Here is a 13,983-nt window from a genome sequence, read left to right as displayed (position 1 = left end):
GGGCTTCCTCCTGTGCCCCTTGGGGGCCCCCAGCCTGCAGCCACCCACACCAGGGCCACTCTAGGCCTTAGGTGCCCACCAGAATTCCCGCCTCACCCTGCACTGTCTGTGTAGGGGACCCTGGGCCAGGCTTTCCTTCCTTCCTGGACTTCCTCTGGGGGCTGAGGCTGTGCCTTGCAGAGACTGCCAGGCCTGGCAGCACTGGGCGGGGGCCCTGGGGTGGGATCCAGGCAGCGGCAGGTGTCAGGACTGCCAGCAATGGGCCCCTGGAAGGAGAGGGAGAAGGGGTGTCAGAAGCCAGAGGTGGAGGCCCAGGGAGGGTCCCTGGGGAGGCAGGGGGAGGCAGGGGGAGGCCCAAGCAACTCAGCTACAGGCCTTGGAGGACTTTGGTCCCCACCTAGCGTCGTGGTGAGGAGTGGATGTGGTCAGATCTGGGTTCTCAGACGACCACCCAGCCGTGGGGCAGAGAATGGCACCGGGGAAGATTCCGGGAGGACAGTGGGGAGCTTCCCTTGGGCATCAGGGCAGTGGACAGCAGGGCCTCCTTGGAGCAGGAGTGGGGATGTCACAGGGTCATCAGTGACACAGCAGGGGCCAGACCTCCTGGTCCCATCCTGTTCTCAACCCTTCGGGGGACTCTGCTGCGCTGACCTTGCCTTGCAGCTCTGAGCCGCACATGAGCGACAGGACCCGACCAAAAGGGAACTGGGGGAGTTACAATTTTGAGATGTCGGAAACCGGGGAGGGGCTGGGGCCGGGAGTGGATTCTAGGCCCAGCTGGGTCTATTTGTCCCCAAGCATCTGGCCGTGGGGACCCCTTGGGTCATGGACGCAAAGGAGGTGTGGGAGCCGACATCCCATGGGGCCCGAACTCCAGAGCTGGGCAGCGCTGCCTCAGGGAGGTGGCGCCTTGAGGGGGGAGGACCTGAGCAGCGGCAGTGACTGCCCATGGGGAAACCAGGACAGTGGGGCTGGGTGGGGGCGGGGAGACAGGCTCTCAAAGTGGAGCTTGTGTTGCTGAGGGATGTGAGGGGGAAGGCCCAGGCCGCCCCACATCTTGGTGAACCCTGGCTGGAAGGGCAGGCAGGAGCGAGACGGGTATCTGGAGTCTGCAGTGCCTCGCGCAGCTGTAGGAGGGTCACGAAGACACTGGGGTACAGGGTCAGGAGTGCAGCCCCCTGCTGTGAGCGGCGCAGCCCCCCCCGACCCCCCGAGCAGCATTACCCCCCTGTGGGAGTGTGGGAATGCTTTTCTGCAGGAGCTTCAGCCTTGGGGTTCCAGCACCTTCTCCTTAACTGGACAGGGTCAAGACCCAGATCCCTGAGTGCCAGGTTCCCTGCTCCTGGCCCCAAATCCGAGGCACTGGGTGCTTCCTTGCTGTCTGGGTGGGTACAGGTCATCCTCACCTGACACTTGACTCCCGGACCCCCGCTGTCTTACCCAGCGTGTCCCAGGGAGCCTCCACCACTGGGGGTGTGACACTGCCTAGACCACCTGCCTAAGCTGTGGATTTCTCCAAGGTGCAGCCTTCCACCGGGCATTCGGTGTCCAGGCTGTGAGGGCGGCTGTGGGGTCATCTTCACCTCCTGGGGTGGATGGTTTTATTGCATGTGCTCTGGTCCTGGAGGCAGGAACCCCTCAATGCGCATGGTACCTATCCCCTCACCATATCTGCTACCCACTCCGGCTGAACTGCCCTTAGATTCTCCTTGAAGAAGCATAGGAAAGGAGGGTCTGGGGACAAGGATGGCCTAGAAGGCCAGGGTGGTCAGTAAAGTCCCCAGGGGACCCAGTCCTCCCAGGAGAGGACCAGTGAGTGGGCCCCATGGACCCCAGTCCTGGCAGGAGAGGTGTGCTCTGTGGGTTTGGAGTGGACCCCAGTCCTGGCAGGAGAGGTGTGCTCAGTGGGTTTGGAGTCAGGAGCCCTCACGGGAGGCCTGGAAGCAAGGACTCTCCCAGGAGTCTCCACAAGGGAGGGTCTGGCCCTGAAGGGGTGAAGTCTCATTTTCCAGGAGCTGCCCAAGGAGAATCAGCTGTAGGCTGTAAAACAATCCATGGCATTTGGAGCTAAAGTGTCACCCGGGAGAATCCTAAGGAAAGGGGCAAAGGTTGGGAAGTGCTGATAGCATCGGGGGCAGGGAAGGAACCACCAAGGCTCCCTGTGGGTACCTGGCAGCTCCGTCAGAGGCTCAGAGAGAGACAGGGATGGTGAGTCACTCTTGGCCACCAGCCCCCCCAATCCCCTCCCTGCCACCCCGGGAGCTCCCCGCCTCTGGGCGTGTGTGGCGCTCCCTGTGACCACACAGGCTTGTTAAGATGCCTGTCTGGGCCCAAGCTCCAGCACCTCACCAGCCTCATGCCTACTGCAGAAACGGCTGAGCTCTCCCAGCGTGGCCACCCCCACTGCCGGCTTCTTCAGGAGTCAGGGGCTGCACTGGGCATGTTTAGAGTTGGGGTTCCCATCCTGCACATCATCTGCCCAGTGTCTGGGCTGAGTCCCACACCCAGGAGTCTCAGTGCATGATGAAGCCGCCAAGGCTCTCCTCACCCACCCTTGAGACAAGAGTCTCAGGATACCAGGTGTCAGGGTGCCAGGTGTTGGGGTGGCAGGTTTCTGGGTACCAGGTGTTGGGGTACCAGGTCTCAGGGTGCCAGGTCTCAGGATGCCAGATCTCCAAGTGCCAGGCCTCAGGGTGCCTGCTCACGAAGTGCCATATCTCAGGGTGCTAGATCTCGGGGTATCAGGTCTCAGGGTGCCAGGTCTTAGGGTACCAGGTCCTGGGATGCCAGACTCCACCCTCCCCCAAATCATGCACTCACCCCAGCTTCATCCCTTCACACTCAGCATCTCTCCTGCCCCAGCTTTCCTGAGCTCAGAGCTTTCCTCCTCTGAGCTCTTGGGGACATCTCCTCCTCCAAGGTCTTTTGGCTCAGCCAGGTTGGTGCCACAAGGGCAGAGATTGTCTGTCTTTTTCCTCCTGTGTCCCCAGTGCCTGTCCCCAGCAGAGTCCTGCAGATCTGAGCATGTGAATGGACACGTGGATGGATGGATGAGTGAATAGATAGATGGATGGATGCGTGGATTGATGGATGGATGAATGGATGAGTAAATGGATGGAAGGGTGGATGAGTGAACGGATGGATGGATGGATGAGTGTATGGATGGATGGATGATGGATGGATGGATGGATGAGTGGATGGACGGATGGATGAGTGAATGGTCAGATGGGTGGATGAGTGGATGGATGGATGGATGGATGGATGGATGGTTTGGATGGATGGATGGTTTTGGTGAATGGATGAGTGGATGGATGGGTGGATGGGTGGGTGGATGGATGGATGGGTGAATGGATGGATGGATGGATGGGTGGATGGATGGATGGCTTGGGTGAATGGATGAGTGAATGGATGGATGGGTGGATGGATGGATGGATGGATGGATGGATGGATGGATGGATGGCTTGGGTGAATGGATGACTGAATAGATGGATGGGTGGATGGGTGGATGGATGGATGGATGGATGGATGGATATATGAATGAGTGAATGGATAGATGGATGAGTGGATTGATGGATGGATGAGTGAGTGGATGGATGGATAGGTGGATGGGTGAATGGATGGATGGGTGGATGGATGGATGAGTGGATTGATGGATGGATGAGTGAATGGATAGCTGGATGGATGAGTGGACTGATGGATGGATGAGTGGATGGATGGATGGCTTGGGTGAATGGATGAGTGAATAGATGGATGGGTGGATTGATGGATGGATGGATGGATGGATGGATGGATGGATGGATGGATAGATGGATGAATGAATGGATATATGGATAAGTGAATGGATGGATGGATGGATGAGTGGATTGATGGATGGGTGGGTGAGTGAATTGATGGATGGATGAGTGAATGAATGGATATATGGATGAGTGGATAGGTGGATGAGTGAATGGCTGGATGGATGAGTGAGTGAGTGAATGGACAGATGGATGGATGGCTGATGTGTGAATGGTTGGTGGATGGATGAGTGGATTGATGGATGGATGAGTGAGTGGATGGGTGAATGGATGAGTAAATGGAGGGATGGGCGGAAGGATGGGTAGATGTATGGATGGATGGATGGATGGATGGATGGATGGATGGATGGATGAGTGGATGGATGGATGCACCCACAGGTGGGTGAAGGAGGAATGAACGAATGAGTGGATGGACAAATGGATGATGAATGCACGCATGGGAGAATGAAGGAGTGGAGGGATAAACATTGGCTTCCCATGTGTAAGCTTCATCCAAAACCATCTGGACACTGGGCCAGGAAGAGGCTGTCTCAGCTCCTCGGCTGAATTATTTCCTTAAATTACTGCAGAGCCTCCAGTGAGCAGCACACCTACTTCTGGATGACAATGGCTTTAGAGGTGCCGCCTGCCAAGGAGTAGCAGACTTAACCTGCAAAGTGGGATCATTGACAAGCAATTGCAGTATCGGCTCAGAGCACTTTGGCAGATCTGGGCTCAGCATGGTGAGCACCATCTGCCCCACACAGAGCTCTCCCAGGAGTGGGTCATGTGCCCAGAGAGAAACCATGCTCACCCGGCCTAAAACATGCTCCACTGTCAGCTGAAATCTTAGCTATGCCTTAGCTGTATGCCTTCTGGAATAAGACAGACAAACACAGCCCCATCCTGATGTTGCCAGGCCTCGGAAGATGCAGACACACCCTGGGCAGGCCCTGACTTGGTGCTGGGACTGCCCAACCTGGCACCCTCCTGGGACACAGAATGGAACTCGGGCCATAGGCAGCCAATACCCTTAGCATATCAACTACTTTTAGGAGCTTGAATGGTCTCATCTATCTTATCAAGGTAGCCCAAAATGCTGGACTTTGTAGCAGCCAGAGCTCTGGGCAATAGAGGAGCTCTCTCCAGTTTAATATTCATTCAATAAACATTCAGTGCTCATCACTCCCTGTAGGCAGTGGGGATCCCACTTCAAATGAGACCCAAATATCCCATATGGGGCAGCACTCCTGGGAGGACACCAAGGACCAAAGACAGTCAGGAAGCCATCCCTGGGGCAGAGGGGGCAGCCAGCCCTGTGGGTTAGGAGGAAGCATGTTCAGGGAAGGAATAGCCAGAGGGAAGCGCCTGAGGCAAAAAGTGTGGATGAGGGCTGGGGGGAGTGTGTGTGTGTGTGTGTGAGGGGCAGGGGGACTGTGTGTGAGTGTGAGGAGAGGGGGAGTGTGTGTGAGTGTGAGGGACAGGGGACTGTGTGTGTGTGTGAGGAGCAGGGGGAGTGTGTGTGTGTGAGGAGCAGGGGGAGTGTGTGTGTGTGAGGAGCAGGGGGAGTGTGTGTGTGTGTGAGGAGGGGGGAGTGTGTGTGTGTGTGAGGGACGGGGGAGTGTGTGTGTGAGTGTGAGGGACGGGGGAGTGTGTGTGTGTGTGTGTGAGGGATGGGGGAGTGTGTGTGAGTGTGAGGGGCAGGGGGAGTGTGTGTGAGTGTGAGGGGCAGGGGGAGTGTGTGTGTGAGGAGAGGGGGAGTGTGTGTGAGTGTGAGGGATGGGGGAGTGTGTGTGTGTGAGGGGCAGGGGGAGTGTGTGTGTGTGAGGAGAGGGGGAGTGTGTGTGTGTGTGAGGAGAGGGGGAGTGTGTGTGTGTGTGAGGAGAGGGGGAGTGTGTGTGTGTGTGAGGAGGGGGGAGTGTGTGTGTGTGAGGAGAGGGGGAGTGTGTGTGTGTGTGAGGAGGGGGGAGTGTGTGTGTGTGAGGAGAGGGGGAGTGTGTGTGTGTGTGAGGAGGGGGGAGTGTGTGTGTGTGAGGAGAGGGGGAGTGTGTGTGTGTGTGAGGAGGGGGGAGTGTGTGTGTGTGAGGAGAGGGGGAGTGTGTGTGTGTGTGAGGAGGGGGGAGTGTGTGTGTGTGAGGAGAGGGGGAGTGTGTGTGTGTGTGAGGAGGGGGGAGTGTGTGCGTGTGAGGAGGGGGGAGTGTGTGTGTGTGAGGGGCAGGGGGAGTGTGTGTGTGTGAGGAGGGGGGAGTGTGTGTGTGTGAGGAGAGGGGGAGTGTGTGTGTGAGGAGAGGGGGAGTGTGTGTGTGTGTGAGGAGAGGGGGAGTGTGTGTGTGTGTGTGAGTGGCAGGGGTTGTGCATGGGTTTGTGAGTGGCAGGCGGTAATGTGTGGGTGTTTCAGGAGCAGCGGGGCGTGTGTGTCTGGGGAGCAGGAGAACCTGTCGAGGATAAGCAGGAGGTGGTCCTTGCACTCTGGCCGTGTGATGACTATGTTCAGAGCTGGGGTGAGCTCTGGGTCGCTCCCTCACGTTGGCGAGTGCCTTTACCAGCCTGAGCTCTGGGCTCCCTGCTCTGTCCGATTGCCAGCCTTCCCTTGGGGCTGGCTGTGTGTCAAGTCCATTTCCAAAGTGTCATGTTGTCAGTCTAGGAAGAATTGAGATGGAGCCTGGGGCCGTGTCCAGGTGGAGTCAGGAGAGCAGCCAGGGTGCCCAAGGGGTTCCCGGGTGTGCACCGTCCACAGGGGCCTGAAAGGAAGGCAGGAGGGGCGGGCAGAGCAGGAGGGGCTGTGGTAGCCGCCCGTGGGCACAGGGAATTCCACAAATGGGGAGGGGCACATCCTGGGAATGGGCCTGGCCGTTTGTGCTGCTGTGCTGGGGGTGGTCAGGGCTGTGACAGACTCCAGGCTGATGGCATGGACTCTGGGGTGGGGGGCCGAGAAATCTCCCCGTGTCTCCCCACGGAAGGCTCTGCCTTAGGGAAAGACCAGGTGACCTGTGCCAAGTTCCTGGCCCCTGGAGGGCGGCCTTTGAGTGTGTCCCCGAGGGCTTTGTGCTGGGCCATCCCAGCTGGGACCCCCTATCTGGCTCTGGGAGCCAGCCCTGGGCAGGCACAGAGCCAGGGTCCCCTTCTGGACTGTGCAGGGCTAGGGCAGAGGGAAGGACCGGGGGCCAGGGGCACCCTGGCAGCTTCCTCCTTTCTGGTGGATCAGGGAACCTGCAGGTTCACCGCCTGCTGAGCTGTCATGCCAAAGTCCAAGGGTTTGAGTTCTCTGTTGGGAAAGGGTTTCTCGTAAGCCTGAATGGGAAAGTTGAAAACACCTGTTTTTAAGAGCTTTGGGGGTGACACAGTGTGGAAGAACAGCAGCTTCTGGGGGCTCCGTCCTCAGATTCAGCCCCAGATGTTTGGTGCAGAGGACAGGGGGCTGACCGGACGGTGAAGACAAATTCCGCTTAGAACCCGGCCCTCACAGGGCCCTCAGTGGGCCGTACCACTCCTTCCCCACCTGCCGGCTGTGGGACCCACTGGGCAGGGCTGCCCGAGGGGCCATAGTGAGCAAAGCCCCCAACAGGCAAGACCCGATGGGCCTCGGGGGGCAGGGTGGGCCCCAGGAAGGGGGAGCCAGCGGCCTCTGGTCTTGGGTGACTCTGCGGAGGTGAGGAGGGAGGGCGCAGGCCGGGGGCTGGGCCTCAGAGCCCCCTGAGGGACAGAGCCCCTGGAGGGACAGCTCTGGCGGCACAGAGTCCAGGAGACCGCAGGTCAGGGAGGAAGAGGGAGTGTGTGAAACGTCTCGGAACCGGGACTGCCTGAGCACGCCTCCCCAAGGGCTCGCCCATGTGATTGCCACTTCCAGGTTTCTGTCTTTAATCCTGGTTTTCTCAAGATCTGAAGGTTCATTTTAGGATTAGTTAGAGCCAACTGTGATTAGGGAAGTAATCTCTTCCCAGAAAGCAGGGTGCCCTCCCGAGCCGGGGTTGGGGCCTTGCCAGGCGCCATCATCTCTGCTTCTCTGGATTTTGCCCACCGCCCACACCCAGCACACAGCGGGGGAATCTCTTCAGGCGGAACTGGCTCGGGTTGGCTGAGCGCTGCTCCCAGGAGAAGCTCCAGTGGCTGTGCGTGGCCCGCCTGCCTTCAGAGGGAGAGGAGCCCTGGGGCGCAGCCCTGTCGCCAGAGGTGCTGACAAATGGGAGAGCTGTGTTCAACCTAAATCCGTAACACAAGGGCTGGCCGTGGGAAATTAAAGCTTCCTGAGAAGGAACTGTCAGGAACTAGTTTCTCCTCCTTACTGTGTACCGTCACTGTGGGGAGAAGGCGAGGGTGGCCCGGGGCTGCTCTCTGCCCACCAGAGCTGTTCCTGGGCCCCTGAGGAGTACGTGTGTCCCATGGAGGCGGCATGTGTGTGCTGTGAAGTCAGACGTGGCCATCTCAGCATCCACTGTGTCTCAGGGACCCCGTGGCCAGGACCCACCCAACTGCCCATGGGGCTGACACGTTCTCTGCCGCGCACACCTCAGTGGCACAGACCCTGGGTATCACTGGTGCACCTGGCGCTCTCCTCCCGCCCAACTCTGCATCCTCAGAGGGGCCACGTGCTTTTAGGGGGCACTTGAGCTCTGTTAGAGCAGGGGGTGGGGGCTCCCGTATGTGAAGGCCCATCTAGCACCTGCATCCCGGCACAGCAGCTGTGCCGTTTGCCAGCCTTCCTCCTGGCCTTTCTCCTTCCCAAAAAGCATCAACAAAATGAAGCTCCCAGATACTGCCCGTGGTAAATGTTGCCAATCCAAAACCCCAAAGGGGATGCCACATCCTGGCTGTAACCAGTGCCACTATTATGTTCCAAAAGCACCCCTGGCTTTGTGGTCTGCTGGAGTCTGCAGCAGCTGGCATCTCAGTGGTCCCAGCCCACACCACGCAGCTCACAGTAGGTGCACGCCCCCCTCCCTCACCCTCCTGGTGCCCAGGTTCCTAAGTCTCAATATCGCTGCAGGAGGCAATTCTCCAGCCCCAGTTTCTGCTGTCTCGGGTTTTGCTGCAGTGGAAACCTCTGTAACCGCCTTTCCCCCTCTTATCTTCCAGTGAAAAGTGGGACTGGTATTTGCTCTGATCTTGGTGACGCCGGACAGTAGTGTCGGTACCGTGGACTCAGAATTCATAGGTGGGTCAGGATGAGACTGGCTGCTGGGCCTCTGCACGCCCGGCCCTTCCTCCAGGGGTGCCACAGCCTGGGCTCCCCCGGGACTCAGCCTGCCCACCGTGCACATTCTCTGCCTGGAATGCTGTCCTGGTCCCCTCAGCCTGGCCTTCTCCAGCCCACCCCAAAAAGAGTGCCCCCCCCGACAGCTTCGGGGATGCCCTTTCTTAGAAAATGAATAGACTTAAATTTCTTAGTAAAGTTGTAGATTTACAGAATATTGAGCTGATAGTGTAAAGTTCCCTCTAGCCACACCCCAGCCGTTCCATCCCCCACTCCCCCCTATTCACAGGTGGCATTGGTGTGATACATTTGTCATAGTTTAGCCACTCTTGATGCATTATTATTAACTGAGGTCCACGGTTTACGTTAGGGCTCGTTGTTGATACATTATTATTAATTGAGGTCCACCGTTTACGTTAGGGCTCGTTGTTGATACATTATTATTAATTGAGGTCCACGGTTTACGTTATGGCTCGTTGTTGATACATTATTATTAATTGAGGTCCACGGTTTACCTTAGGGCTCATTCTTGGTGTTGCACTTCTGTGGGTTTGGACACGGGTACAATGACATGGATCCAGCATTACAGTCTCATCCAGAGGAGCTTCACTGCCCTAAAAATCCTCTGTGCTCTGCCTGTTCATCCCTCTCTGCCCCTAACCCATGGCAACCACTGATCTTTCTACTGCCTCCGTAGTTGTGCCTTTTCCAGAATGTTGTGTAGTTAGAAACCTATAGCGTGCAGCCTTCTCAAAGCAGCTTCTTTCACTTATGCATTGCATCTGTGTTTCCCCCCTATCTATTTATGGCTTGACAGCTCATTTCTTTTTAGCACTGAATGATATTCCACTGTCTGGATCCATCCATCTACTGAAGGACATCTCAGTTGCTTCCAGGTGATTTTGGTGATTATGAATAAAGCTGCTGTAAACCTCCATGTGCAGGCCTTTGTGTGGACGGAGGATTTCCACTCCTGTGGGCCTGACCGTTGAGTTGTCTGGTCATGGCCTGCTTAGGTTTGTGCCTCCAGCAGTGCTGGGTGCGCACTCCTGTGGCCCCACATCCTCGCCAGCCTTCGGTGCCATCCGTGTCCTGGGTTTCGGCCACGCTAACGGGTGCGTGGTGGTGTCTCTGTGTGTTTTAATTTGCAGCTCCGCCATGACATGGGCTGTCGTGCATATTTCAGGGGCTTAGTTGCCATCTGCCTGTCTTTGGTGTGGGGTCTGCCCAGATGTTTGGCTCATTTCTCACTGGGTTGTTTATTTTTCCTATTGAGTTTTTAGAGTCCTTTGTATGTCTTGAATGATAAACTCTTATAGGAGATATGTGTTTTGCAAATGTCTTCTTTTGCAGAGAAAAAGTTTTTAATTTTAATAAAGTCCAACTTATCAATTTTTTCTTTTATAGCTCATGCTTTTAGTGTTGATCTAAAGATTCATCATCAAACCCAAGGTTATGTAGCTTCTCTTCCATGCTATCTTCTAGAAATTCTATAGTTCTGTGTTTTACATTTAGGTCTTTTGTCCACTTAAATGCCAGCCTTGCCATCCGAGAACAGTCAGACACTCTTGCCCCTGCCCAGCAAGGCCAATGGGACCAAAGTGCTCTCCTTGTGGCTCACAGTTTTGCTGGTGTGTGTTGGATATTTTGGGATCTCACATGTGGATGGGCAGGTATCTGAGCCCTTATTATGAGGCTGGAGGGAGTCGTGATGGGAGGTTACAAGAATGCAGGGTGGAACCTGCAGAGACAGGAAGAAGGGCTGTGGCCAGGAGAGACACAGGAAGACCTCGTGGGGCAGCAGGTGTCCAGGCACAGCTACGAGCCAGTGGGAACCACAGGAGGTCTCGGAGCACAGCAGTGCCCAGAGAAAGCTGCGTGTGCTGCTGGTGCATCTTCCCGTCCACCCCTGCACCCAGCAGCCCTGGCCTTTCCCACAGCTCCTCCACCTCCATTTCCCTTGCCTTCCCCCCTGCAGGATTCCCCAGGCAGCTGACCCCATCGACTCACAGGAGATGGCATCCATGGCCGCCTGCCTGGGCCTTTCCGGGCTGAGTCTGTTCCAGCCCATGTGTAGCGGGCCCTCAGCAAATGCCTGAAAATGCACTGGGCCTGTTTGCCTGCCAGGCAGAGAGCACATGCATCCATGGGCCTCATCTTTTCCTCTGTTAGCTTTGTCAGATGAAAAATCAAGTGGTTCTAGGGTTCACTCGAGAAAACAGCAGCCCCTGCCCACCTTGTCCCCTGGGCCCCGCTCCCCAGTAGTCACCACAGTAAAGCCCAGTGAGGTCTCCACCCCTGGGCTCAGAGAGAGCCTGACTGTGCTGGCCTCTGTCTCTAGGCCAGGACCAAGCATGCTGCCGGCGGCTCTCGCGGGTGTGTCCCACGGGTTCTGGCCTCTCCACTAGCACTTCCGTCCCACACGAACACCTTAGAGCTCTGTGGCAGCATACAGCCACGTTTCCTTTCCCACACAGCATCTGGCTTTGCCTGGAGGGAACGATGGTCTCTGTCGCTGCTCTTGGCAGCCTTCTCTGAGCTCACAGTAAGTGGCTCTGCTCCCAGCTCCCAACAAGCTGCCACACTCCGCCAGGGGCCCAAGCACCCACGGATCCTCCTGCTTCCAATGCCCCCAGGCCTCCAGCGGCTCCCTGGTCCAGCCCAGCACCTGTCTCCCCAGCACACTCTCCTCCACATCGTTGGAGCCCCTCTTCTCCCAAAGCCTCCTCCATCCCTGCTCAGGCCCTGGGAAGCCAGCTGAGTGTGGGGCAGTGGAGCGCTGTCTGCAGGAGGGACAACGCCGGCTGCCCCCACGGCCCCTCTGAGATGCCTTCGCCTTGCTTGATTCGCGCCTCGGGAACTGGTTTCCCTTCCAAATCATCAGGCCCTGCGCCAGCTTCTTCTGGCATCCATGCAAGACTCGGAGGCCTTCCTCGTTCCTGGTTCTTTGCAGGGGGCCTCCTCCCCCTCCCTGCACCCCATTCTCCTCTCACTCCCTGACATGCTTTGGGGTACAGCTAACTTCACCTGCTGTGCCAGGTCCCTGGCAGTTCACTGAGTCTGGAACCGCAAGCTTGGTTCTGGGAATGGCTGTGGTGGTGCTTGTCCGTGGTTCTCCATCTTCTGCCCACGCCTGAGTTCCAGGGTTCCACGTTCGGTCCACATGGGACCAGCCTACTCTGCCCTCAAGCCCTTCTTTCCTCCCTTCCTCCCTCCCTTCCTTCTTTCCCTCCCTCCCTCCTTCCCTCCCTCCCTCCTTCCTTCCTTCCATCTCACTCTCTCGCCCAGGCTGCAGTGCAGTGGCATGATCTCAGCTCACTGCAGCCTCCACCTCTTGGCTTCAAGCGATTCTTATGCCTCAGCCTCCTGAGTAGCTGGGATTACAGGCATGCGCCACGGTACCCAGCTAATTTTTATAATTTACTTTAGTAGAGACAGAGTTTCACCACACTGCCCAGGCTGGTCTTTAACTCCTGGCCTCAAGTGATCCGCCCCACCATTAGCCTCCCAAAGTGCTGGGATCACAGGCGTGGCCACCGTGCCTGGCCCTACATTTGCTTTATGTGTCTTTTTTTCTCTATCTTCTGAGATAATTTTTCTTTTTTTTTTTTGAGACAGGATCTGGCTCTGTCACCCAGGCTGGAACGCAGTGGTGCGATCTCAGCTCACAGCAGCCTCCACCTCCCAGGCTCAAGTGACCCTACTGCCTCAGCCTCCCAAGTAGCTGGGACCACAAGCAAGCACCACCATGCCTGGCTAATTTTTGTATTTTGTAGAGACAGGGTCTCACTATGCTGCCCAGGCTGGTCTCGAACTCCTGGGCTCAAGCGATTCTCCCGCGTTGGCCTCCCAAAGTGCTGGGATCACAGGTGTGAGCCACCACGTCCGGCCTGAGGGAAATTCTTAACCTCCTCTTTCAATCCTCTGTTGAGTTTTAAACTTTAGTTCTCATGTGTGACTCCCGGGAGGTCTTCCGCTCTAATGTCCTTGCTCTTTACGGCGTGGGGGCGATGGTGATGCTGAGGCCTGCGTCTCCCTGCGGCATCCCCATCCCGGGGCGCGCTGTGGGCTGCGTCTCCCTGCGGCATCTCCATCCCGGGGTGCGCTGAGGCCTGCGTCTCCCTGCGGCATCTCCATCCCGGGACGCGCTGTGGGTTGCATCTCCCTGCGGCATCCCCATCCCGGGCGCGCTGAGGCCTGCGTCTCCCTGCGGCATCTCCATCCCGGGCGCGCTGTGGGCTGCGTCTCCCTGCGGCATCCCCATCCCGGGGCGCGCTGTGGGCTGCGTCTCCCTGCGGCATCCCCATCCCGGGGCGCGCTGTGGGCTGCGTCTCCCTGCGGCATCCCCATCCCGGGGCGCGCTGTGGGTTGCGTCTCCCTGCGGCATCCCCATCCCGGGGCGCGCTGTGGGCTGCGTCTCCCTGCGGTATCTCCATCCCGGGACGCGCTGTGGGCTGCGTCTCCCTGCGGTATCTCCATCCCGGGACGCGCTGTGGGTTGCGTCTCCCTGCGGCATCTCCATCCCGGGGCGCGCTGTGGGCTGCTTGTGATTCCATAGCTGGGCTCCACGCCTGAGCACCTGTCACCCCTTCCCCTGGCTCCACTGGTGTGAGGAGCGGGCGCCAAGAAGCCGAATGGGAACTGGAGCCACATGGGTGTGGGCGTGCATTTGGGTGTAGCGGGGAGATTCGGGTGTCTGTGGGGTGGGGATTCGGGCGTCTGTGGGGTGGGGATTCGGGTGTCTGTGGGGTGGGGATTCGGGTGTCTGTGGGGTGGGGATTCGGGTGTCTGTGGGGTGGGGATTCTGGCGTCTGTGGGGTGGGGATTCGGGTGTCTGTGGGGTGGGGATTCGGGCGTCTGTGGGGTGGAGATTCGGGCGTCTGTGGAGTGGAGATTCAGGCATCTGTGGGGTGAGGATTTGGGTGTCTGTGGGGTGAGGATTCTGGCGTCTGTGGGGTGGGGATTCAGGTGTCTGTGGGGTGGGGATTCTGGCGTCTGTGGGGTGGAGATTTGGGTGTC

At 57.8% G+C, this 13,983-nt stretch overlaps 1 protein-coding gene across 1 annotated transcript in view; it reads left to right on the top strand.

Moving 5' to 3' along the window:
• The first annotated feature begins 7,348 nt into the window (after positions 1–7,348).
• Positions 7,349–13,983, top strand: part of SLC9A3 (solute carrier family 9 member A3) — a 40,998-nt gene continuing 34,363 nt past the window's right edge. Inside the window, exons 1-3 of the mRNA XM_063724516.1 lie at positions 7,349–7,422; positions 9,981–10,079; positions 10,943–11,037. Of these exons, the coding sequence (XP_063580586.1) occupies positions 7,349–7,422; positions 9,981–10,079; positions 10,943–11,037 (268 nt within the window). The remainder of the gene's footprint in view (positions 7,423–9,980; positions 10,080–10,942; positions 11,038–13,983) is intronic.

The sequence above is a fragment of the Pongo abelii genome, chromosome 4 (assembly GCF_028885655.2).
Source record: "Pongo abelii isolate AG06213 chromosome 4, NHGRI_mPonAbe1-v2.0_pri, whole genome shotgun sequence".
NCBI lineage: Eukaryota > Metazoa > Chordata > Mammalia > Primates > Hominidae > Pongo > Pongo abelii.
Note: the sequence above shows the minus strand (reverse complement) of the source record. Positions and strands in the feature narration are given on the sequence as shown.